Source organism: Sceloporus occidentalis, unplaced genomic scaffold (assembly GCF_023333645.1).
Source record: "Sceloporus occidentalis isolate IW3139 unplaced genomic scaffold, rSceOcc1.0.p SCAF_2, whole genome shotgun sequence".
Lineage (NCBI taxonomy): Eukaryota > Metazoa > Chordata > Lepidosauria > Squamata > Phrynosomatidae > Sceloporus > Sceloporus occidentalis.
The window spans coordinates 262,676,593-262,702,656 of record NW_028316982.1 but is presented as its reverse complement, the minus strand read 5'-3'; the positions used below and the strand labels follow the sequence as shown (position 1 = coordinate 262,702,656).

General features: G+C 40.5%; 1 protein-coding gene across 1 annotated transcript in view; it reads left to right on the top strand.

Moving 5' to 3' along the window:
- CCDC81 (coiled-coil domain containing 81) overlaps positions 1 to 18,095 on the top strand; it is a 37,848-nt gene extending 19,753 nt beyond the window's left edge. The window contains exons 8-15 of the mRNA XM_089512879.1: positions 2,288 to 2,408; positions 6,134 to 6,280; positions 7,481 to 7,588; positions 9,265 to 9,434; positions 12,573 to 12,651; positions 14,306 to 14,532; positions 15,813 to 15,938; positions 17,026 to 18,095. Of these exons, the coding sequence (XP_089369005.1) occupies positions 2,288 to 2,408; positions 6,134 to 6,280; positions 7,481 to 7,588; positions 9,265 to 9,434; positions 12,573 to 12,651; positions 14,306 to 14,532; positions 15,813 to 15,938; positions 17,026 to 17,167 (1,120 nt within the window). The 3' untranslated portion in view covers positions 17,168 to 18,095. The remainder of the gene's footprint in view (positions 1 to 2,287; positions 2,409 to 6,133; positions 6,281 to 7,480; positions 7,589 to 9,264; positions 9,435 to 12,572; positions 12,652 to 14,305; positions 14,533 to 15,812; positions 15,939 to 17,025) is intronic.
- Positions 18,096 to 26,064: the final 7,969 nt, after the last annotated feature.

Below are 26,064 nucleotides of genomic sequence, written 5' to 3'. Positions count from 1 at the left end.
AAACAGTAGTACATGCTCTGGTAACCTCTCGATTGGATTTCTGCAATGCGCTCTACATGGGGCAACCCTTGTACCACACCCGGAAGCTACAAATGGTACAGAACATGGCAGCCAGACTGGTCACTGGTACATCCAGGGCCAGTCATATTACACCTGTACTTAAAGATCTGCACTGGCTGCCTATTCGCTTCCGGGCGCAATACAAGGTGTTGGTTATAACCTATAAAGCCCTACATGGCTTGGGCCCAGGATACCTTGAGGACCGCCTCTCCCCATATGATCCGCCCCGCACACTCAGAACTTCTGGGCAGCAGCTACTGAGGGTACCTGGGGCTAGATTAGCCTCTACAGCAAAGAGGACGTTTACCATCTCGGCCCCATCCCTCTGGAACACGCTGCCCATAGAGCTTCGCTCGGCTACCTCCCTAGCCCAGTTCAGGAAGGACCTAAAAACCTTCCTGTTTAAGCGAGCATTCCCCGATATAAGTCCCAGTTAGTCCCCCCCCCCCCGATGGCCAATGATGAGCTGATAGTATGTGATTTTAATGTGTTTTTATTGCTTTTGTACATTGTACTTGTTATTATTATGTTGTACACCGCCCTGATTGGAAGAAGGGCGGTATATAAATAAAGCATTTATTTATTTATTATTTATAACTAAGAGCTCTCGCCTCTTTCCTTGCAGCCCACAGTTCAGAACTGGGAACAATCTCCACACTGTTTCTCTGGTCTTAATTCTGAGGGGAGTTGCATTCCAAAAGCATTGGAAGAGAGATCCCCAGCCATTAGGAGGACATTCGCTTCTGTTGCTGGAGTTGTCCCCCTTGCTTGGTGGCCTACAGTTAACCCAAATGAGTGGTGGTTTTCTGGATGTACCATATATACTTGACTATAAGTTGACCTCATACATAAATCGAGGGCAAGTTTTGGGGCCAAAATTATGGATTTTGCTATGACCCATGGATAAGTCGAGGGTAAAACTTAGGGGCATATAGCAAAGGATCTAAAGGATGAAGCAAAGTAAAACAATGTTAAAGAACTTACAAAATTCCCACAGACATAACTCTTTGTGCTTACTCTTAAGGCTGGATGGATGAGAGAATAGAGGGGGTAAGTGCTTCCAGGGCAGATAATACTCTTGCTTTTCATCAGGAGATGGTTCCTTCTTTTAAATAAGAGGTAAGATGCAGTACTTACATTGACCCATGGATAAGTCGACTCAGGTTTTTTGGGTCAATTTTTGACCTACATTTCTAAACTTATACATGAGTATATACAGTATTTCCAGAATCCATAACAATCTAATCCAAATAGGTAACTCACAGAATTAATCACACTGTGCATACAACTCTTCCTCTTTATTGTTTGCTGTTGCTAACTGCCTTCAATTCTACTTTGACTTGTGGCAGCCCTGTGAATGAGACATCTTAAAGACCCCTATCCTCAACCGCTCTGTTCAAATTCTGCAGGTTCAAGCCTATGATCCTGATTGAGCCTAACCATCTGGCATAGGGTTCTCCTCTCTTTATACTACCTTCTACCTTTCCTAGCATTATTTTCTCTTCTAATGAGTCCTGCTTTCTCATGATGTGGCCAGAACACAACAGCCTCTGTTTCATCATCTTGGTTTCCAGGGAGAGTTCAGGCTTGATTTGTTCAAGGACCCATTTGTCTTTTTGGCTGTCCATGGTATTCTCCGCACTCTTCCCCAGCACCACATCTCAGATGACTTGTTTTACTTTATGTCTGCTTTCTTCACTGTCCACCTCTCACATTCATGCATGGTGATAGGAAATACTATCACTTGGATGATCACAACTTTAGTGTTCAGTTTTATATCTTTGCACTTTAGGATCTTGTCTAAGTTTTTCATAGCTGCCCTTCCCAGTCCTTGTCTTCTTCTGATTTCTTGACTCTGGTCTCCATTCTGATCAATGTTTGATCCAAGTTGTGGAAAATCATTGACTGTTTTGATTTCCTCATAATTTAAGATGAATTTAGTCTGTGGTGCACTGGTATAGCCTCTCCCTCTGTCCAGATTCTGAAGGGCCAATGACTTGACCAGTACTGCATCAATAGTGTGGTTTTCCTGTTTTGGGGGCAAGACCAAATGGACTGACTGCAACCTTTCTGGGCTGATAATTCTGCTGTTCTAGTTGTTCATCACAGTGACTGAAGTAGAGCCTGACCAGCTGTTGTGTGCATGCATGTTGCTATTTATATCACCATGTGGCTATCCTGAGAAACCACACACCCCTACTGACAAACTGCATTTTGTGTTCTCTAGGCAACCAACTCCTGTTCCAGAATTCCTAAAGACAGAACAAGAAACCAGTGCTGCTCCTGTCCCTGTCCCCAGACCTCGGACTCCATCTCCCATTTGTCAAGATCATGGTAGGGCAGGACAGGTATAATATGTAGCTATTCCTTATCATTTTGACTATATCTCTGTGTGTGTCAGCTGTATCAGAGGGATATTTGGTGCCAGGCAGCGGTTAGCAGATGGTCGTCCACAGGCCCCATTTGACCTGCAGGTGACTGCCATTTAGGCCACCATTTACAAAAACCTTCTTGCCAAAGGGAAAGTGACTTTGAGCTCCAGTAAATCTCTTTGTCAGAAAAAAAACATTTGGAAAGACCTTGTTTTGTGGCACATGTTTCCTACAGTCCCTGGTCTGCTTTGTAAATTTTGTTTGAATCCTGGAGTATTTGGGGGTCACCCTAAACATGTGTGCTGGAATGGGACCACTTGGAAGTACTAAGCCAACATAGCTAGTAGTGGAGATCGTAAGAGTTGGAGTCCAATTGTGTATTCCTTTACCTGGCAGGATTCTATAGAATCCTGGGATTTGCAAAGACCAGTAACATCCAAAATCCAACTAATAGTGATATCTTTATCGGGCCAACCAAAATGCACAATATACATGTTGCAAGTTTTGAAAATCCACTGTCCTTCATCAGGAAAGGTGATGAAAACCATACAGAAGAAAAAACTGAAGATGCATTTTGCTGGCTTTGTTCAGTTCAGATGGTTTGGAAGGGTATCTCTTGCAGGCTGGCACCTCTTCCTTCTGGTCCTATGGCTACTGGGAGATTCTCAAAGTCCAGGGAATTTAACTTCCATTTGCAACATCTCCATCCTTTGTGAAGCCACCAGCCCCCTTTGTTAGGCAGAGAACACCGAACTATCCTAGATGTTATTGGACTTTGCTATATGGACAGCACAACTGCCCCTGGATATGTTTTCTGGGATTTGCAGTTTAAGAAGAAGTACTAGAGTTTTCAGTGAGAGACTTCTAGAGCCTCACCAAATTGCAAAGCCCAATGCCGTAGGATATTGCCATGGTAGTTAAAGTTGAAAATATTGCTTGAATTGTGTCATATGAAAGGCCTATGGAGTGCACACACATTCTGTCACTGGTAACAGGGGACATACTGTCTTCTTTTCATAGCTGAGGCATCAGTTTTCAAGAAACCTTTTCCCTGGAGAGGAATCCAAAAAGCAATAAATTGCATAGTTTGTAATATCCTCCATTTCTCCCATGACACAGAGATACAGCTGAATCTGCACGGCAGAAATAATGCATTTTGACACCATTTTTTGACATTTGTACTTTTGTGAGATATTTAGCCTACAAAAGGTGGAATTTGTCAGAGAGCTCTGGCGCCACAACAAATTAGAAATCCCAGGGTTCCATAGGATGGAGCCATGGCAGTGAAACTGCATTATTTCTGCAGTGCAGACTTAGTCATAGGGGACAATTCACACAGCAGCTGGAGTAAGAGTCTCACTTCAGAGGCAATGCTAAAATTGCAAAGAGTGTTTTTTTCAGGAAATTTGCTGGAATCAATAGTGAGGGGTGGGAATTTAGTTCAGTTCACTTTTTGATTTGTAAGGGACCTGGTATTCTTTTTCTGATCCAATATTTGAACTGAAACATAGCTATACTTTGAAATTTGCACTTTAACAAATATGTGCAATTCTTTAACAAGTCCACCGTGGAGCCATTCCACAGCCATAAAATGTGTACAGAAATATGAATATGTGGGGGCGGGAGTGTGTTGTTAAAATACAAAACTAGGATATATTGTTAATACATCCTAATTTGCATGAAAATTATAAATTTATGTAGTTTGCTGTTTGGAAAGAAAAAGGTCTAAATTGGAAGAATACACTTCCAGTCAGTTGAATAAACCCCAAATCCTCACATTTGCCTCAGTGTTAAATAGAAATTATATATATATATATATATATATATATATATATATATATATATAGTTTATATCCCACCTTTCTCCCATTGTCTTGATACTTCCACTAGCATTAGCCTCTGAGATTTTAGAAAACAATTATTGAAATTAAATAAGGTCCTACTGAAGAATCTCAGAAACTGAGCTTGGGGTTCAACGTGAAGAAAATAAATGGGATTCAATTTGGAGAGATCTCTCCCATATGAAAATTGTTGTATGCAGTGATAAAGGAGTGTGTTGGACTATGACTCTGGAGACCAGGGTTCTATTCCCACTTGGCCATGAAAATCCACTGGGTGATCGTGGGCAAGTCACATGCTCTCACCCTCAGGGGATGGCAATGGCAAACCCCCTCTGAAGAAATATGCCAAGAAAACCCCATGATAGGGTCGCCATAAGTCAGAAATGACATGAATGTACACAACACACCCATACAAGTGATATATATTTTGGTATGTGGATCCATTAAGACTCTTTCTTTGGAGATTTTTAAAAAGAGGCTGGATGGCCATCTATCAGGGTGCTTTGATTGTGAGTTCCTGCATGGCAGGGGGTTGGACTGAATGGCCTTTGAGCTCTCTCCTAGCTCTATGATTCCATGATTTGCTTGCATACTTACTTGATCCCTTACTGGAAGTGTATCTCTAGCTTTCTCCCAGAGACTGACGCTGAAGGCACCTAACAATCATGTAATGGAAGAGAAGAAATGCAATTAGATAAAAAGCAGAATGATTTCTTAGGCAAATGTTGGAGAGGCTGTAATAATTTTGGCATAAATGAGTACCTGTGGTTTTGTTGTCCTGAAATAATTCCATTTTGGCTGGAGACTCAACATAACTGACTTAACAAAAGAATTAGTTAATAGATATGCTTTCAAGGTACTTTACTGCTTTTATTAATTTATAATAAAGAAAATGAGAATGTCTTATGTAAAGACCTTGTATCTACCTTGCTGTATACAAGGTTTATCCATTCACCACTGGTTACAGAATTTCGACTCTAGGATTGTTAGAGAAATTGATGCTTAAACTTTGCCTTGCCACATTTATAATATATATGTCACATGCAAATTCTAGACATGACACACCATTGAGCCATATATTTTGGATGCTGTTAGGGTGAGCAGTCTTTGGATATTGATTGTGGTCTGTCGCTATTGTTTTTTATAGTAGTTGTTTCACTTTACTTTAAGAACTGTGTATGAAAATACACACAAGCTTTGTGGGTGTTTTTAATGTTAAAATTCATCAATACACATGGCAACTCTGTGCCACCCTCTTTAGTCTCTGATAGGAGAAAAAATGCTAGCAAATACACACACACACACACAAATGCAAATTACCAAAATTTACAAATGAGCTCAGTCATAATCCATGTGCCCAAATCCGGTCATATTCTCAACAAGCACACACTGTTAAAACAAACTGGTGTGAAAATGGGGTGAAACAAAATTAATGTTAGAAGAATGAGAAACTGTTGTACTGTAATTTAAAATGGATAGGTTTGCTCATCCTTATTGCCAAATAGGTCCAGTCTGTTTGTCTTTGGGCCAAAACACACTGCAGAAATAATCCAGTTTGACACCATTTTAACTGCCCTGTCTCAGTGCTAGAAAATTTTGAGATTTGTAGTTTCTTGTGGAATCATTGCTCTCTGACAGAGAAGACTAAATGTCTCACAAAACTATCATTCCCAGAATTCCTTAGCATTGAACCCAGGAAGTTAAAGTGGTGTCAAACTGGATTATTTCTCCAGTGTGTTTTGGCCCTTCATCATAATAGATGGGCAGCTTTTGAGGTTTTGAGAACTCTTTAAGAGCAATGAAGAAGCAAAGTCTCCTGCTAAATGATAATCTTGTGCCTTGCTCTCCATGCATTTCCAGGAAATGTGTTACTTGTGCCTGCAGCGTGCTCAAAGGAGCATTCCTCTTCAGCTGAGCGAAGAACGGAGGAAGAAGGAAAAGGAAGAAGACCGGATCCTGGCACAATATCAGGCCATAAAAGATCAGGAAGCCCTTCAGAAACAGCTGGTATTGGCATAGAAACAACAGCAAGAACAACCAGACTTCTTCTTTTTAACCCACATACATCATTGTTGTTTTTTTAAAAAAATAGATGGGACAAACCGTGGGGTATTATCTACCTCAGTATGACTAGGGAAAAGGTGGGATATAAATAAAGGGATTGATTGACTGATATGGAATATTCGTGGTAGGGTGATCCCTTTGCTGTGTTCTCCATGGGGGAGATCACCCCATATTAAGAGCTCACCCATATCAAAAACACAACAGCATCCAACCTGGTAGGCTAATAATTTTCATAACACTCAAAATCAGTTGTCTGGGGCTGATGCGCATCTGAATATTTCATTTCCAAATGAAAGAAGAAGATACTGAGTTCAGATGCTCAGCCAGGTTGCATAAATCAGCCTGCATGGTCCTTAACCCAGGAGCGGGCCACTGTGCTAGTGACGGGGGACACATTTGGCCCCTATGCCTCTGTGTCAGGTCATGCCTCAATTTTGGGAAAACAGTAATGGCATCACATCACTTCCAGTTCCATTTTGCAACTTGAGGGCTTCACAGAAGCTAAACTGCCATGGTTTTGGATAGTTTGGGAAGATTTTTGAGTGATTTGAGTGAAACGGCCTTGAGAAAGACAGGATATAAGTAAATAAAATAATAATAAAATAATAATTTCTGGGCTATTATCCCACAAAATATTTTAAAAGAAGCAAGTGTAGGGGATAGGGGCTTTAGGAACTTCTTGTTGGCCTTGGGGGTTTGCAGAAATGGAATTGGGGACTGTACACAGGCTGCTGTTTTCCCACACCACAGAAAGGACTGCAGTTTAGTGGTAGAGTACCTGTTTTTCATACAAAACCCACCAGTCTTTAACCCCTAGCATTTTCTGCTAAACATGAAAGGACAAGCAATTGGTAAAATCATCGCTTGCAGCTTCCAGCCAGAATAAGCAATACTAGGTGGTAAAATGCATAAGACAGTACAAGGCAGATTCTTGTGTCCAAGACCACCTCTGAATGCATTTGGAAGAACAGCTTGTTTGGAACACCTTCCCCATCTTTAAAGATGCAAAGCCAAATACATCAGGGGAAGGGCAAAAGGGGGTGACAGGAAGACGGTGCACATTGCATTGTATTTCCTTAGAATGTTTCTTATTTGCTTTCTCACTTCCACCTCAAATGCATCTCACAATTTTTTCATCTACAGATGCGAGACATGATGAGCCGAGAACAAAGCCAGAAAATTGCAGCTTTTAACTTAGGGGTTGCTGAAGCCATCAGGAGCCACAAAAATGAAAAATCTCCAGATGCCTATGTAAGACGATTCATCCTTTGCAGTATCCTAGCTGTCTCAGAGCTTGGAAACCAAAAAAGATTTTTTAATCCACCTCATCCCACCCCAGCATAAGCTTTCATGGGCCACAGCCCACATCTTCAGATTAATGTATTTATGCATTTGACGTGATGGGTGAAAGATTATGAAAGTTTATGAAATTATGAAAAAGCTTAGGAAATAAATTTGCTAATCTTTAAAGATGCCACCAGACTCCTTTCCCCCTCCTTCCCTTCTTTTTATATTAAAAGTGACTACTGCAGCCTTTTTTCCTGAAATTGCTTGGATGTGTTAGCGCTAATATGTTAGTGTTAAATTGCTGAAGGAACTTAATTAATAAGTATTAAAAACATTTACTCATTTACACAAAGCTATTATCAATAACCTCTCAGCCTGCTAGGCACATGTAATGCAACTAATTTGTTAATTGCTTTGTTAATGGATCTTTTAAATCTTAGTGTGTTTTTTTTTTAAAAAGAAAGTCATTTAAAATTACCAAAAGGGCCTGTAATGAATTAGATTAGTAAGAAATACTAACCATTATTCAGAAGCATCATCACTGCTGTTTAACAATTAAAATAAATTGTTTTTAAATGTTAATTATTTAGGGGATGGGGAACAGATTAATTAATTAGCAAATCATTTCCAAGCTGCATATCTCCTGTCAAATATGATAGTTGCTCAGTACTAGAACCTTTCCTGATTACCAACATTCCTCTAGACAGTCTGGTTTTAATGGAGGTACCTTCAGTCCTTCAGATGTTTTGAACTACATGTCCTTTAATTCCTTACTGCTGAACATAATATTTGGGGTTTCTCCAAGTTGCAAGTCCTAAGGATCTGGAGGGCCCACACCCCATATGAACTACTGATGAGAAAATGTTTTCTAAAGGACTATACTCCATCTAAAGATCACTGGAGCCTAAACTATATTTAACTTTTTTATACTTATGGGGCTTCTTCACATTATTCCCATGTAACTGGGTGCAGCAGAATGCAGCAATTAGATTATTAACCACTATTTTGGAACAAAGCAATCCATATTTGTAGCACAGTGCATTAATCTATTTTGGAAGTTACTTTGCAATGAATAACAGAGGCCAAGGTGTTTCTGTCCTACTAGGCTTGTTTTTCCTTCATTCTACATTGAAAATAATAAGTGTTGCCAGGCTGAAAACTGGAGAGGGCTCCTGTACCTTTAATGGCTTTTGGAGAACAGGAAATGTCTCCAGGTTTTACTCTGATAAACCTAACAGGAATAGGCACAGAGTTTGCAGAAATTATTTTTTTGGAATACAGTTCCCAGAAGCCTATAGCTAGTATGGCCACTAGGCTACATCATGAAGATTGGGAAATTCTGAGAGTTGTAGTATACAAAAGGAACTTTTCCAGGTTCTGGATTGGGATTGCTGCTGCTGTGTGCTTTTGAATAATTTCTGATTTATGGAAAGCCTAAGCTGAACCTATCCCAGGCTTTTCTTGGCCAGAGAAGGTTTCAGGCTGAGAGAGTGTGATTAGCCCAAGGTCACCCACTGGGTTTCCATGGCCAAGTGGGGATTTGAACCCTGATCTCAAGAGTCCTAGTCCAACACAGAAACCACTACACCACACTAGTTATCCTCATTCATACACAGATAAAGAACATCTTTCTTCTACAGAAGTCCTGCATTTTTGAGAAGAGGCCACCTAGTTCTACCCCTCATGAAAAACAAGAGGCGTATGCGCAACAGTTGGAGAAACAACTAAGCGACAAGGCAGCAAGGGAAACGAAAGAGAAGCAGGACCAGGACCTTATTGAACGCCTGGAGCTAGTGCAGCTGGCAGAAGAGTAAGTCTTCAGGAAGGAGTTGTTTCTCTAAGTATTGTTGCTGTTGCATGCCTTCAAGTCGTTTCCACCTTTATGGTGACTCTAAGGCGAACCTTTCATGGGGTTTTCTTGGCAAGTTTCTTCAAAGGGGGTTTGCCATTGCCATCCTCTGAGGCTGAGTGCATTTGACTTGTCCAAGATTACCCAGTGGGTTTACTTGGCTGAGTCACGATTCAAACTCTGGTCTCCAGAGTCCTAGTCCAATGCTCAAACCACTAAGCCACACTGTATCCTCTTGGCTTGCATCCTCTAAGTATCCTACCTATACCTTTCTCAAAATATTTCTTCTGCATGTTTAAGGCAGGGTTGACCAAAGTATTTTCGGGTCTCAAAGTGTGACGCCTGAAACTCTCGAAACTTTGTAAAAAACAAACAAACAAAAATGTTTTGTCCATGGCTCAGAATGGCTGTAGAACACTGGTCTTGCTCCTCAGCCCCCCACATACCATGGAAATTCCTTAGGAGCACAAAAAAAAAAAAAGAGTCCCCCTCCCCAAAACTGGCCAGAATCAAACCCAGAAGTAATGTTGCTCACTGTTAGGATTGGAGAACCTAGTTCCCAATAACCAAGACAACATGGTAGTGTAGTAGAAACTAGAGATTTATTCTGGATATCGAGACACAAAAGTTCCCATCCTGGGTTCAATGTCAGAACTGAAAAAGTACCCTCTTGAACCATCACAAATACATTCCCATCCTCTAACCCCCCTTTCCAACTCAAAGGGATCAAAGGGATCTTCACGTTTCCCTCCTTCCCCTCCTATCATTTCATCTCCCTTCAGGAAGATCATCCCTGTTTCACAGCTCAGATCCATGGCAGGAAGGTTGGGGTCATAAAACTACAACTCCTTTTCACCATTGGCTATTTGCACCTCCCGTTTGTTCTCCAGGATTGGATTTAGCATAATTGATATCCCCTTCCCAATGGCCAACATACTATTCAGTGTTAAATCACCATATCACCATGCCCTCACATCTTCATCCCTTAATATCATCATATCATCATGCCAACATGACAGAACCATGCATATGGATTCTGACACTCACTTTGTGTTCTCTTTTTGACTATTTTTGGCTCCCCCGCCCCGTCCCAAGGTATTAGGGGCTGGAAAGGTCTCTTTTTTGAGCTGATTTGTTTGGGTTCTACAGTTTTTAAAGTATTTCAAACAATAAAATACAGTTGTCCCTCTGTTTCCACTGATTCAACCATCCATGGCTTGAAAATATTCAAAAAATATATAAATTCCAGAACACAAACCTTGATTTTGCCACTTTATATAAGGGGCACCATGTTACTACACCATTGTATAGAATGGGATTTGACCCTCTACTGATTTTATACCCACGGTGGGTCCTGGAACCAAACCCCAGCAGATACCGAGGGCCCACTGGAATAATTGAAATAAAAGAATAAAGAAAAGAAGTAAGGAGATACAACTTACATGGTGCATTTTCAGACATCTATTTATATTGCTGTTACCCAAAAAGCTAGGATTTCTGGGAGGGCACCCACAATTAATATATTTTGAAGGAATTTTAATAGCTCAAATAAAAATACACCTTGGCTGGGGCAACGTTCAGCCTGGGATCCCTTTGTATATTAGTTCCAAACCACACAAAACTCTCAGAGTGCAAAGTACAACTTAATTTTATTGACCAGCAGCAAAGGGGAAAATCACCATTCATGCAATAGCATTCACACACACGTACAAGAACTAATGAAATTAAAGGTAATAGCTTGTAGTAAGATTGAGGGAAGGCAATTTCTTACCCATACTGAAGTAGAGTTCCAATCAGGGGATGATGGGAATGATAGCAGTTCAACAAGGCTGGCTGAAATATGGGGGGTGGTCAGCCTGTGTTGAGGGGTCAGAATGAAATCTGGCAGCATTCCTGCCTGATTTCTGACTGAGACAACATGTGAATGCCAAGGCCAGCTTTTTATACAGTCTTGGAATCCCCAAAACAATGGAATCTCCACCTGGTTGATGGTTTTAACTTCAGTTACAAAAGGCATATTTTTGGTTGATGGCAGTGACACTGATTTAATCAAACAGTAATAAGATCAGGATAACCCCATGGAGTTTGGGATAGGATGGGGTGTGGGAATGTACCATTGGTGCTAGCTGTAAGATTGGCTTAATGATTGAGGCTAATGCACACAGCAAAAGGGGGTGGAAAACAGTAGTACTTGCACCCATTAAGTTACCTGGGTCCTTTACACATGTCCCCAGGTCTGTATGACTGTTCATGAGATGTTCACATAAAGATAATCAGAATTACAGATGGGAATTACTTCTGTCCAGGTTGATGCTCTTTGGCTTCTCTGTAACTGCTGTTATAATGCAACAAAACATTTGTACACCCAAATAATGCAAGGGTGTAGTAACATAGGTGGCTTGAAGGCACACACACACACACATATCTGTAAGAGAACTTTTGGGGACTTTCACACTACACTAATATAGTGCTATCATTCCAATTTAATTACCAAGATTGCACTCTGTAGAATCCTGGACGTTGTAGTTTGTGAGACACTAGAGCTCTCTGGCAAAGAATGCAGCATGCTGCTCCCTAAACTGCAAATCCTAATATTTCAGGGATGTGGCCCTGACAGTTAAGTGGAATCATAGCACTAAAATTGTATAGTGTGAATAAGCCCCTTCTGTTGAAAAATAAGATTTTTTTAAAAATGGCAGTGCAGGAGGGCTCTTGCAACTAATTTTCAAAATTAATTACCGTTTCCAGGGGTTTTCAATAGGTGCAACACATCCTTGCTTTTGTGGCAAGAAAAACTGTTCCAGAGAAACTGTAGGCCTCAAGAGTTGCAAAAAACAGTCTTGGGAAGCTGTGGATAGTGTGAAGACTATATGTTGCTCATGCCTAATGTAAATAAATAAGCAAGACCTCTTTTTCTTCTTCTTCTTCTTCTATGTTTCAGACACCCAGCTTTCCTTGACCCAGACTAAGTACCATTTAAAACATATCAAGATTTGGCAACTTTGTAATAACTGCATCAGTTTACAGTAAGGAGCAAAATTAAGTGAAATACTTAATTAATAGGCTGAATCCTATTTATATGTCTCATTGCTTTTCTAGGCTAGCTGCCCAAAGAGCAAAATTTCTGAAGGACCGGATGGAAGAAAAGCAATGTTATAAGAGAGCGTTGGACACACAGGTAAAAAGGGAGGCTGTGACAGCTAATTAATAGTGCAATCTTGTACAAGAGTATTCTGAAATTGTTTCCATGGAATCAGCAAGGCTTTAGTCCTAGGTAAGCGCTTATAGGATTGATGGTGAACTGAATTAACTGAAGCTTCATTCAGACCTTCCAATTGGCAAAACTGAAAAATTGGAAGACATGTGGCCAAATAACATCAGAGTGTGGTCAATATGGCAAAAGTTGTTAATGAGGAAGAACACACAAGCTAGGAGAGGCTGCAGCAGTTTGCTTTTGCCAGAGCCTACTGGAAGGGCAAGATTTTTCCTCTCCTCTCCTTTCCTCCCTGCTGCATTATTTGAGTGCAAACTACTTTTGCACTTTGAAATCAGTTTGGAGCAACAGAAGTGAGCTGAGGATGAAGGAGGAAGGGTAAAAGGAAAGAGAGAGTGGGATATTTTAAAAGCAGCTGAAAAAAATGTGATGACAGAGGATTAATCAGGACTGTACTTATGAAATTGGGAGAGTTGGAGGGTATGCTCACTGGCAGACTAATCAGAGGAACTTTAACTATACCTATGGCCCACATCCCCATATTCCCCTCCCAAATGATTTCATTCTTAGAATTTGCATTTGCTAGAAGGTCTGAAATCTGTTTGCATGGGCTTTTCCAGGCAATGAGGGGCTATGTTTGCTCTTCAGTGGGGTTGACTCCTGTTAAGATCTGTCCACTCCATTCAGTTCAGTATACTAGTCTTCTCTGTGTTAACAGCAAATCTTTATTTCAAGAATTTAAGAAGGTAACAGCTTCACTTCTGTAGACAGAACTGCCATGATCCACAACCCCATGCATATAAAATGTTTGTTATTCCCCATATAACTTCATGGTCTTTTCTTTCATTTGCCCATTTTCTAAAATATTCACAAATCGCCTCCTGCTCACCTCCCACCCCTAGTAACTGAAACAGCAGGAAAAAACACTTGCTTCTTCTTCAATATGACATCTTTTCAAATATATCAACATGACTGTCGTGTCACCTCTTTAGCCTGCTCTTCACCATGCTAAGCACACCCAGCTCCAAGCAGCTCCTCATAGGGCATGGTTTCCAGATCTTTCCCCATTTTGGTCACCCTCCTCTACACGTTACAGCTTGTCCCTCTTAAATTGTGGTGCCCAGAACTGAACACAGTATTCCAGACGAGGTCTGACCAAAGCAGAATAGTGATACTATTACATCCCTTGTTCTAGACACTATATTCCTGTTGATACAGTCTAGCACCATATTGGCTTTTCTAAGTGCAGCATCACCCTGCTGACTCATGTTCAGCTTGTGATCTACTATGACTCCTAGATCCCTTTCACATACACTGCTGTCAAGGTAGGTGTCCCCCATCCTATATCTGCATTTCATTTTTACTGCCTAAGTGTAGTACCTTATGTTTCACCTTGTTGAAAATTGCAGTGCAACCAGGTAAGAACCAACACCTGCCAAAATTCCCATTTCTACAAAGCCATTAAATGCACAGGAGCCCTCTCCAGATTTTAGTTAGTAACCCTAACAGATGTATGTGAGTTGTTCATATAACAAACATGAAAAGCAGTCATAAGAGTGAAAGAGGCTTGAGGAAAGCTCCCTTCCTTGATTAAATGTCTTCTTTAATTTGGTCACAGATAAAGATGAAGCCAGCTCCTTTGCCGGAGTACGTACCTGATTCGGCTCAGGTCATCTTTGGGAAGAATGACATGAGTAATGAGATAATGGAGGAACAAAGGAAGCGAGCTCGCGAGTATTACAAATATCAGTTGCAGGCAGCCGCAGACCGCAGGCGGGCAGCAATCCTCAGCCAGTTGGTTGATCAGAGAAAAGCAGCAGATATGATTCAGAGAGCGAGGAAACAGTAAGAGCAGAAATGGTTGCACCTGGGAGGTTTGCCAGAGGTTTGCGTTGCACTGGGAGGTTTCATTTGATGCCTGGGCTCTCTTTCAAAAGATGCGGGAACCTTTTTCCACTGAGGAACTGAATTCAATTTCAGAGATGTTGTTAGGAGCCACATTCCAGCTGCCTGCCCATCCATCCATCCATCCATCCATCCATCCATCCATCCATGTCCTTCTGGACCTGGCAGGAGAGTGGGCAAGGTGGGAAGGTCGCCACCACCATCTTGTACCAGGTGCTCCAGCTTTAGTGACACCATTGGACTGTCATCCTCATTAGTATCTTTCCGCAAGCAGGGAAGCCTTTTCTTATTTATTAATTTATTTATATCCCACCTTTTCCCCAGACTGGATTGCAAACTGACTTATAACGACTAAAAATAGATGGTTTAAAATCTACTAGATATAAAAGCTAAAGCTGAACATTAAACAGTACAATCAGAAAAAAATTAAAACCAGGTTAAAACATATGCAGTGGGCCCTTGGTATCTGCTGGGTCTGGTTCCAGGATTCCCCATGGATACCAAAATCCGTGGATGTTCAAGTCCCATTCTTGTTGAAACATATATATTTAAATAATATTTTCAAACCATGGATGCTTGAATTTGTGGATAAAATATCTGTGGGTATGGAAGGCCTACTGTATGATTAAAACACACTCATACATACACACCCACATGCACCAGCACAACAATTAGCAATGTCCAGCACATTGTGTAAGATATATCTGCCATTGTTTTTTTTAAATGGCTTTTATTTTATGAAAGCAACTAAACCATTGCTTTTTAAGTTTTGTATACTGTGAATTCTTAATTATGTTTGACTGTTGCAAGTCACCTTGAGTCCCACTTTTTAACTGCTGTTTGATGTGCTCCATTGTTTTTCTTTATATGCTGTCATGAAAGTTCTGGGAATTCTAAGGCAAAAAAATATATACAAGTGATATTCATTTAAAATGAAAAATAAACTGATTTCCACAGCATCTGAACTGTTTGCACTGGGTTTGCAGGTTTCAGTTTGGGTTGCACTGACCCATTTATCCAGAGTAGTCCAATTTCTAAATGGTGCTGTGCTAGCACAGAAGTTTCCAGATGATAACTTTATCCACCCCAATACATGAAAAATTTCTGTAGTGAGGTGTCTAAGGAGAGATGAAAAGATAGAGTGGATGGAGTTCTTGATCCCTTAGGACCACAGGCTGAAAATAGCCAATATCTGAATGAGTTTCCCCCTGATTTCCTAGGTGGATGGCTGAAAAAGGAGCACGGATTGAGAAGATCTTCCCGATGAATGTAGCTTTGCAAGAAAACTGGCGGAAGAGTGCGGAAATGAAAAGGCAGAGGGATTATGAAGAGAAGCTCTTTCAGCGGTATAAATCTCCTAAGGGAGCCAGTTCCCATTCTTAGAGACAGCCCTATTGCTAGGAGGAACAAGGCTTACAGTGGCATTGAACATTACCACATGAGCCCCATTCTCGCAGCAATCGCGTCATTAAAAAAAATATAGAAACATATGCCAGTTTCTCCAGGGCTTCCTGTGGACACGCTTGGTCCTTGCTGCCATGGCTCCTTTCTACTCATGAGTAGAACATTGCTGTGGCAATGGGGTGGGGAGTGCTCAGCTTCTCCTTCTCTGCTGTGTTTGGCAGGCTCTCTGCAGCTACCTGGGAAGACAGTAGGGGCATGTGGGTCAGTAGAAGGGGAGGCTGGCTGGCCATTGAGGCAATTTTGGTGGCCCTCCTCTGGACACACTCCAGCTTGCCAACATCCTTTTTGAATTGTGGTGCCCAGAACTGGACACAGTATTCCAGGTGAAGCCTGACCAAAGCAGAATAGAGTGGCACTATTACTTTCCTTGATCTAGATGCTATACTTCTATTGATGCAGCCTAGAATTGCATTGACCTTTTTAGCTGCCACATCACGCTATTGATTCATGTTCAACTTATTTGTATGGATGTTCTTTTTTCTTTTCACATTCACCTTGAATTTATTGTGCAGTCACATTTGCTTTTTCAGATATTTCCCATTTTCCTCTTTCATGGAAAAGCTTCTTGGAGATTTCTGGAATTTCTTATAGAAAAGCAACATCCACCACCTTGTCTTGGTTTGGTGGCCTGTAGTAAACTCTTGCCACATTTATTTAAATGCTCTCCACTAGTTCAGTTTAATCTGGTCTTCTGGGGAAGATGCCTCTCACATGCCCATTTTTTGAAGATAAGTACTCCATATCTGGCACTGATCACTAGCCAAAATGCCCAGGTATGTCAGTTGGATTTGATTAGGACTGGGACTCCTCTGATGTCAGGGAGTAATCTTGCTCATTCTTTGTTTGCAAACATGGGTAGTTGAATTGCTTATCTTTTTTTGAGGACAGATTTTGAGGACAGGAAAGTGATTCACTTTTCTCCTCAAAGGTCCACTACACTTTTGCTAAACTCATATTTCTTTTCACTAGTGCCGGTGACAAACTCCTGCTACTGGACCAGTGTGAGAAGTATCGCCGTTGCTACCAATGCAAGAGGGGCATAAACGGCTGTGGGGAACCCAGTGCATGGACAGATACGAAATACGTCCCTGGATCCCGGCTGGTTGTTTGAAACAGCTTGATCTGCCAGTTTCTTTCTTCACTTCCTTTCATCCTATAAAAGACATTGTTGATATTTTTCTGAAAATAGAGGTCTATTCACATTGCTGTGCTTATAATTCAGTCATTGCAATTTCTGACTGAAGAATGGCATCCACTAGGTATATTTTTGTGTAGAATTATGTTAAGTTGAACAAATTTTGGAAGTAATACATACAGGTTGATGGGAAATGGGTATCATATAGCAGCCTTGTGAGATTGGCTTTGGGGTTTTTTAAAACGTTAATGGCAACTGTGTCACTACTGTGACTAAGTAGTAATTGTGAATGCACAACCCTTTCCTAACCTACTTTACTGGGCATTAATGTGTGGGGAGAAGGTAATCCATTCTGCCACAATCGGAGCACGGGTGAATGATGTTTCCATCACTTGGAAGTTAAGTATACTTAAATAGATAGCTGATGTAGAATGCCAAGCAATTATTTTATTTTGAATAACAAGAAGTAAAAGAATAACCTAAAAAAACAACAACAGAACAGCAACAATTTCTAATTGCTCCTCTGTGAACAAATAGAGAAGGCTATTTTAAACTTCTTTCAAGAACTGAATGAGGCTTTCTATTCTGGGAAACAAATCCGAGCAAAATGCTAATTTCCTATCTTAACTGTTGGGTAATTTCCCTCATGATTGACTTTGGTGTGTTTGAAGTGTATCTGGAATCAGTTTTCTTGACAATTAAATTATTCCCTGCACAGAGCAATTTATGCGGTTGTAAGGAATTTTTATGAGAATTTGCTGAAAACTGGACTGGATCTGTCCAATATATTGCCAGAAAAGAGAAGAGCTGAAAAGCTGGCTTGAACAGAGAAATTGCACTTCTGTGCGTGAGAGTGGGAAAAACATTTTTAAAGCACATTAAAAATTTCTAAACGCAATCTGAAAACAACCCTACAATCCAGTTTTGAAAGAGTTCAGGGAGCAATTTCAAACACTGAATGGCCTGCGGAACAGCACAGTTTGGGATGTCCTTGTAAGCTTAAAAGAGATGGAGCCATCTTAACTTCCTTGGGTAGGGAGTTCCACACTTGAGCTGCTGCTACAGAGAAAGTCCTCTTATGTGTATCCACCAGTTCACAATGTGTTGGGACACACAACATTTGTAGAAGTAAACTTGGTGGTTAGTTCTGCTGTCAGTTTCCCACAAAATGGAGGAGTGATGCCACTTGGAAAACAAGGGAATTGTGTGCAAAGAGATCTTGTAGCACCTTTGAGACTAACTAAAAGAATGAGGTTGGTAGCATGAGCTGTCGTAGACTTGAACTTATTTCCTCAGAGGCAAGTTTTTCTTTCTGTTACTATCAAAGGTGCTACAAGATCCCTTTGCATACTGATTTTCCAGACTAACATTGCTATATAGTTTGCTTGCATCTGTAGGACAGAAGGCAGAGGAAACTGGTAGGATGTTTGTCTGGAACTTTCTTTGTTGCTTTAAAAATTCTATAGAATCATTTGGCTTAGCAAGAGCCTGGGATAGGCATGGGATAAGGACCTTGTTGTAATCCAGTAGGACATTGTGCTGAAAGGATTCAGTAGACATAGTAGGTAGGGTTGCCATAAGGCAGGACCTCCAAACCGGGACAAATGTAGGACAAATGTAGGGCCACATTTTCAAATGTAGGACACATTTTTAAAAATGGAGGACACATGAAAAAATTGATAATTTTTTAAAAAATGTTAATATAAATACATGTTTCTTAGGCATGCTCAAAATGGAGGACATTTTGGCATTATTCCTAGACAGAAGGCTGAAATGTACTTCTCTTTCTGGCCAAACCCCCCCCCCCCCAATTCTATAAGAACATTTCCCACCCCCAGGCAGCCATAGCATTTGCAAGATCACAGGCAGTCCCTTGTGCCATTGCAAGCTACATTTCTCACTCCCAAACCTTCTTAGCAATTCCCCCCTTCCTCCTTTTCCTTGCCCCCTCCAACCCCCCCAAACCCCTCACCCCCTCTTTTTCCCAGGTATGTCTCAACTTAGGAGGGATTTATGGGACAGATCCAAAGCCTTTTTTCTTTTCTAATGGGGGCAAAGCCTTGAGAAGCCCTGGACCCCTGAGAAGAAGAGGAGGGGGGCTTAGAGAGAGGAAGAAAGAGAAAAAGAAGAGGAGGAGGGGGAAGAAAGGAAGAAAAAGGAGAGGAGGAAGAGGAGGGGAAGAGGAGGAGAAGAAAAAAAACGGAGTAACAAGAAGAAGAGAAGGAGGGGAAAGAGAAAGAGAAAGAGGGGAAGCAGCTTGCCTGAGTGCAAATTCCTCCCTGCTTGGATGTTGCCCAAATAAGGAAGCAGAGGGCTGGCCAATAGAGGCAGGGCAGTGCTTCAGACCCCGCCCCTGCTGGTTTCAGTCCTCCTGCTGCTGCTCCAGACAAGCTGCACAGGCAGCACTCTATAGAAGGCAGGCAGCAGCCCTGGGAGCTCAGAGTCGGGCAGCCACCCGGGAATGGGGGCGGGATGGGACCGGGCACGCCCCCCAGGGGGAGGGAAAGTCCCGCCACCGCCATGAAATGGCAACCCTAATAGTAGGCCTTATCTTTTCAGAAAGTCCTTCTGTGCTGGCATAGTATCATCATACCTCTGTATCAGGATGAAAGATATACATTCTTTTAAAAGCCACCTATTTTAAAATTTTGTAGTAGCTTTGAAAGAAAGAAGTTGGTAGCATGAACTTTTGTAGACTTGAGCTTATTTCCTCAGATGCATGTTTAAGGAAGTAGGCTCAAGTCTATGGAAGCTCATATTACCAACATCTTTCTTTCAGTTAGTACCAAAGGTGCTTAAAGATCCCTTTGCATACTGGTTTTCCAGACTAACATGGCTGTGCCTCTGAATTCTATTTTAAAATTTGCAAAGCATTAACATTCTTGGGTAACTTCATTGTTAGGTTAGATTATTGTTTGGTTATTGAAATATTATAATGCTGTTTGTTAGAATCATAGAATCATAGAGTTGGAAAAGACCACAAGGGCCATCCAGTCCAACCCCATTCTGCCATGCAGGAAATCCAAATCAAAGCATCCCCAACAGATGGCCATCCAGCCTCCATTTGAATCAAAGTACTAATTTTCTCAGTTCTGTACAAAGGTATTAGCAACATAACAGGCCATTTGGAGGTCTTTATACAATTTACTGACCAGGCTTTTCATACAAAAGTGTGGCATCATTTCTCTTAGGGTGCATTCACACTGTAGAAATAATGCAATTTGGCACCACTTTAAGTGCTGTAGCTTCATCCTATGGAATCCTGGGATTTGTAATTTTACAAGGTCTGGTCTTCTCTGCCAATGTTGGTGCTTCACAAAACTACAAATCCCAGGATTCTCTAGCATGGTGCATGGTAGCTAATGTAGTCTGAAACTGCATTATTTCTACAGTGTAGATGCACCCTTAGTGGAAGGAATGTAGAAGTAGGAGGCATAGTTGCACATCAGTGTCCTTGAATAGTTACTTCACTTTTCCTAAAAACATTAGACATTATATAGCATATTTTTGAGGAAAATAGTTCACATGTTTATTATGCTAGTTGTAAAACATGTATGGCTGGGTAATATTATCTTCATATGGAAGGTGACTGTGAGTTATTGGGCAGGATGACAACTTGTTTAAGGCCATCTCCTAGCATGTTTTTATCTTCAAAAAGATTTAAAGCAGAGATTTCCACTCTGAGTCACTATGGTCCACCAGATATCAGTAAAGTAAATATTTCAACCTCAAGGGACAACAGGAGACATTGTTTTGCAGTATCAGATTTGTAACAATGATGAACACAATTAAACCAGCTTCTCTGTTTACATTGAATTTATTTTATTCTGGTTTACTGGACAAGTGACGAATAAGTCCATAAATGGTGCCAGCTTTTGGTATAACTCAAGAGTACAATGGCATTTTTGTAACCAATGTCTACACACACAGAGACACACAGACATATAAACAGTCATATGGTAAGAACTGAGGGCTGTCACTTTACAAAAAACCTGCACCAGAAATTGCTGATATTGTGCTTTATTTTTTTAAAAAATAAGCAGACAATACATTCATCTTGGTCTGAGGTTTTCATAAGTCAAACATTAATACATTCTAAGAGTTTTAATGTAGGATTACCTACACAGTAATTCAGCATACCATTACATAAAAATATAAAATAGTAAGAGGAAGGCAAGGGCAAACCCCCTCCAAACAAATCTTGCCAGGAAAAACACATGCTAGAATCACCTTAGGGTTGCCATAAGTCGTAAATGACTTGAAGGCACACAAGAAGAGTGGTTGATGTCCAAGGATGTAATCCTCCAATGAATTCAGATGAACCTTTTGAATCATGAGGCTCTATTTTCTTTGAGGAATGTGCATTATTTATGCAACATTGTAAACTCCAGCCTCAGAGGATCATGTAGGTCCCAGTCTGGCTATGATAATATCCTCCAAGACCTTCTGGAAGCAGCGTGTATGGACATCTTAAGACACTTGGAAAATTCTAAGCAAATCTCTCTCAAGATGCCAGCCACAGATGCTGGCGAAACGTCAGGAAGACACTCTTCTAGAACGTGTCCACATAGCCCGAAAAACCCACAAAAACCGATGGATGCCAGCCATGAAAGCCTTCGACATCACATCTAAGCAAGATCATTTGCAAATTATTCTGAACTTGTGTACACATGCAGCATCTATTGCATAGGTTATCTACAGCTGGGCTAAAAGCTCTTATTGGTTTGGCCAAATTGGAAGGACTGTGAGTCAAAGTGTGTGTGACAGATAATGGTGGAGACAGCAATGACGCAGACTTACCTATTCTGTGAAACTGGAAGACCTGCACCATTTTAGGATGGTCAGAGTGAAAACTGGAGAAAACACCTGTACATGTAATGGTTGCACAGAAGGAACTTCAGCACGTGTTGTTACCTGGCTGAATGACAAGCAACACCCAATGAAATTCTCTCTTCTACATAACTTAAAGATGCAGGAGCCCTCTCCAGTTTTCACTCTGGCAATCCTACATAAACTCATGAGGGCAAGGACATGTCATTTTATACTTGGGGAAGAACTGCATTGATGGTACTACATAAACAAGGGACAAGGAAATGTAATTTCCATTTGGTTGGACTATAGCTCCTTCGATTCCTTATCATTGGCTGTGCAGGCTAGTGCTGCTTGGATTTGTTCACTGGAAGGCCACTCCTCCCTTGTCATAAGTAATATGTAGGATTCATTGGAGTGGGAAATATACAATGCAATAAATGTTATTTTGATAGTGTTGCACCAGCAGGATTGTGAGGAAGCTACTGAGAAGGAAAGAGATCTAGTTTGGACCTATGTGCTCAGTTTTTATGAACGAATTCTTGTCAAGTCCAGATCAAGTGACCCATGGAATGAAAACTGTATGTTTTGAAGTGGGAAGCTTCAACTACTGTTGGTTGTTCCCATGACATTCTATGTTGCAGTTGACTTGGTAGTCATAGGTGATGCCAACAAGGAAAGTCTGGCAGCCCTATACACCACTGCTGCTCTCTCAACCATTCACCATTGCCCCTCTGTTGCCACCACCTACCCTCTGGTTCACTGTCAGAAACCTCTTAGCCAGTGTTTAAAGCAAGAAAGTGTACCATAGTTTAGTGCTTCTTGGGCCAGCCATTGAGAAGGATGCCTCCAGCTATATACCTGAAGCTTGATGCTCTTCATGGACCATCCAAGGACCCTTGAAGGTCTCTGTAGATGGCAGCTGCAGTGTGCTCAGCTGCAGGAAAATAGCAGGATCCATCTTTGCTGATCTCTTTGCTCTCTTGTGATACGGAAATGCCTGTGTAGCATCTGCATCACTTAAAAGATGGGTTTTGGGGAAACAGAATGGGGAGATATAGGCATGGAGAAGTAGCTCTGTGCCAGACGTATGTCTCCCAATGCATGATACAGACATCTTTTTAAAAAATCACTAAGTTAGTAGGAAATGAATTCACAGACATAGCCGTGTTAGCCTGGATTGGTATGCAAAAGGATCTTGTAACACCTTTGAGACTGAAAGAAATTGGTAGCATAAGCTTTCATAAATGGAGGAGTTTATCACACAACCCTTGTTCTCATCACAATCGTGTTAATGAAGTGCATATATACCATTTTGAGAGCACTCCCTACCACACCCCCTGCATTAGTGTGGCTTGGCTGTTGCTGGTCCATTCCCCTCTCCTCCGCTTTTGTCCTTAACCATGCCTGCCTGCCCTATGCCCTACCCAACGTGCCTTTCATTTGTTTTTTAAAAATGCATTTTCAGAGTTATGCTAATACAGTTTAACAATTTTTTGGAAAAAAGGCTGTTCTGGAATAGTGAAGGGGAGGGGAACAGAGGAGAGGAGGAAGAGACACTGACACCATGAGCTTTATCACGCTAGCGAGATCCTGCGAGAAAACGGGAGTTAAATGAGAGTTAAGTTAAATTAGAAAAGTTTATCACACTAATTGCTGCCAAAACAAAATTTTGCAAATGTTGGTTTGTTCCGAACTAAAAAAGCTGCTGGTTTAACTTCGTGTTATTTCATGTTAAGTGCGACGTTGTGTGATAAACTTTGGGTATATCCAGGTTATCTTTGCATTATATCGTGCTTCATTCCTGTTTTCCCACAGATCTTGCTAGTGTGACAAACTCCCACATGACTGCGCAATCCTAGAACTGCCAGAATATTTTTTTGCACCTGAGGACTAGTACTATACCAGTGTAGTTGGGTGTTTATTGATGTGATTTTCTGTCAATAGCAAGGTGCAGGCTACCCAGGGGTATGAAAGTTTCACAACATCATACTCCTGTATCATTTTTTGATGAAATTTTGTCTAAAACAATTAAAAACCTATTAATTCTTACCTGTCTTAAAAAAAGGTCACCCCCAAATTAAAAGGAATGGAATACATAATTTTTCCATAGAAACAACATAGCAGCCTATTTGTTTATCACATAACAAGCATGTACTGTTGTACTATAAACATTTAAACACTACACCTTTACAAAAAAACCAACATTTTTTCACTTCTTATTAAGATGAACCGTGGTTGCACTTTGTCCTCGTCTTTGCAAACTTCATACAGTTCTTGTATCACTTTAATAGCTCTTTCTGTGCACTGATTACTTCTTGATAACTAGATTGGCTGCAATTTTACTTTTGCTGTATTTCCTAGGCACCATTGGTTTCAGATTCAGATTCTTCAGTCTCAGTTTCAGATAAACTAGCAGTAACTTCAAGATCATAAAATGTTGATGGTAGTGACACATCTTGAGGTTTTCGTCTTTTTGATGGGTGGATTGTATCTTTGCTTGCAATCTTGCCTGTTGAGTACCCAACTGCTCCCTTGCTTTCCATTTGTAGAAGGTACATTTTTTTGTCTGGATAACCATTCCCCTTCTATTTTTGTAATATCAAAAACTTTATCCAAGGCATTCATATTTCCCCCTCTTAACACAGTCACCATAAATCTTTAGCACTTTGTCAAGCTTTGATCGTATCCTGATCCGACAGATGTGGGAAATTTGTTTTCCCATAATTTAGTAATTTCCTTAGAAATTTCCACTACTTGCTCCTTTCTATCTCTAATTTCTGCTCCAAGAAATTAATATTTCCCAATAATTTGTGTTTGCAGTGGTATTCTGCTTTTATTTTCTAGAGACATTTCTTCTAAATGCATATTATGTCTTTTTCTATGTGACTGCTGAAATTGAACAAGATTTTTGGTCCAAGTATGTTTGTTGTTCTGTATGGTATTGTTACTCTTCATGTGCGACATTGCTTTTCACTATTAAAGAAATATCCCCCCAAAAAGGTTTAAACATGTTCTAAACTGTTCAAATCATGTTTATAAAGCTCAAAATAGGAGTTGTATAAATGTATAAATTGTAAAATTATGAATAATTGAATATAATTGTGTATACTGTATACCTGTATAGCCAGTTATACAATGTATGCTACAGTAAATAATATACCTCGTATGCACTAATACTGTAATATGAATTTGTGATTTGGGGGTGACCTTTTTTTAAAAACGTAGAGGAATTGACACTTTTCAGATTTGTTTTTAAGCAATAATTCATAGATTTATGATACAGGAGTTCAACTTTCATATGTCTAGCGCACACACATCTGAGACGAGAGAAAGACTATATATAGCTGTCTTGCAGGCAGGAGTCATGCAGACCTTTGGCAACTCATTCCCATTGTCCCTTTTGGTGGCTGGCATCCACAAATACACACAACCATATGGTCTAGAGCCATAAGATAGTTTTACTGACTGTGTGCCTGTGCTATTCTGCCTTCTTTCACATGGCATTGAACTGACAGTGCTCACATGGTACGCTTGTCACATACAGCTACCACAGAAAGCAAGAAATAGTTTCTTTCTTGTCATTTTAGATGCCAGACATGCTGTTGGTTTGTCCTTAAAATTTACATGCTAATTCAGATGTTACCCCGGGGAATTTTTTTAGTAATAATGATCACACTGGGATGCTAAAGTCTACTTGAATGTTTAGAGACCAATGTCTGTCAAAAACTAATGGATATTTGAAGTAGTATTTTTTGTTTTTAAAAATCCAAAGATCTATGGCTCATGTAGCACCTCAGTAACGCTGACATTTAGTCTGGTGAGATGAAAATTAGTTTGATTATAATTCACCATGGGTGAATTTTTGTATTCTGTTAAAATCAGACTGCAGCAGGTTTTCTTTAGAAAGGTTTTGCAAGTTCATCTGAGGATGTGTCAGTGTTCTTTCCTTTGTAAATCTGTGTCTTTAACAATGAACAAGTTATGTTACTTAGGCAGCATACAAGTCCTATAATACTGAAAGGACCCAATCCAGTTGGAAAAAAATGTGCACACAAAACTGA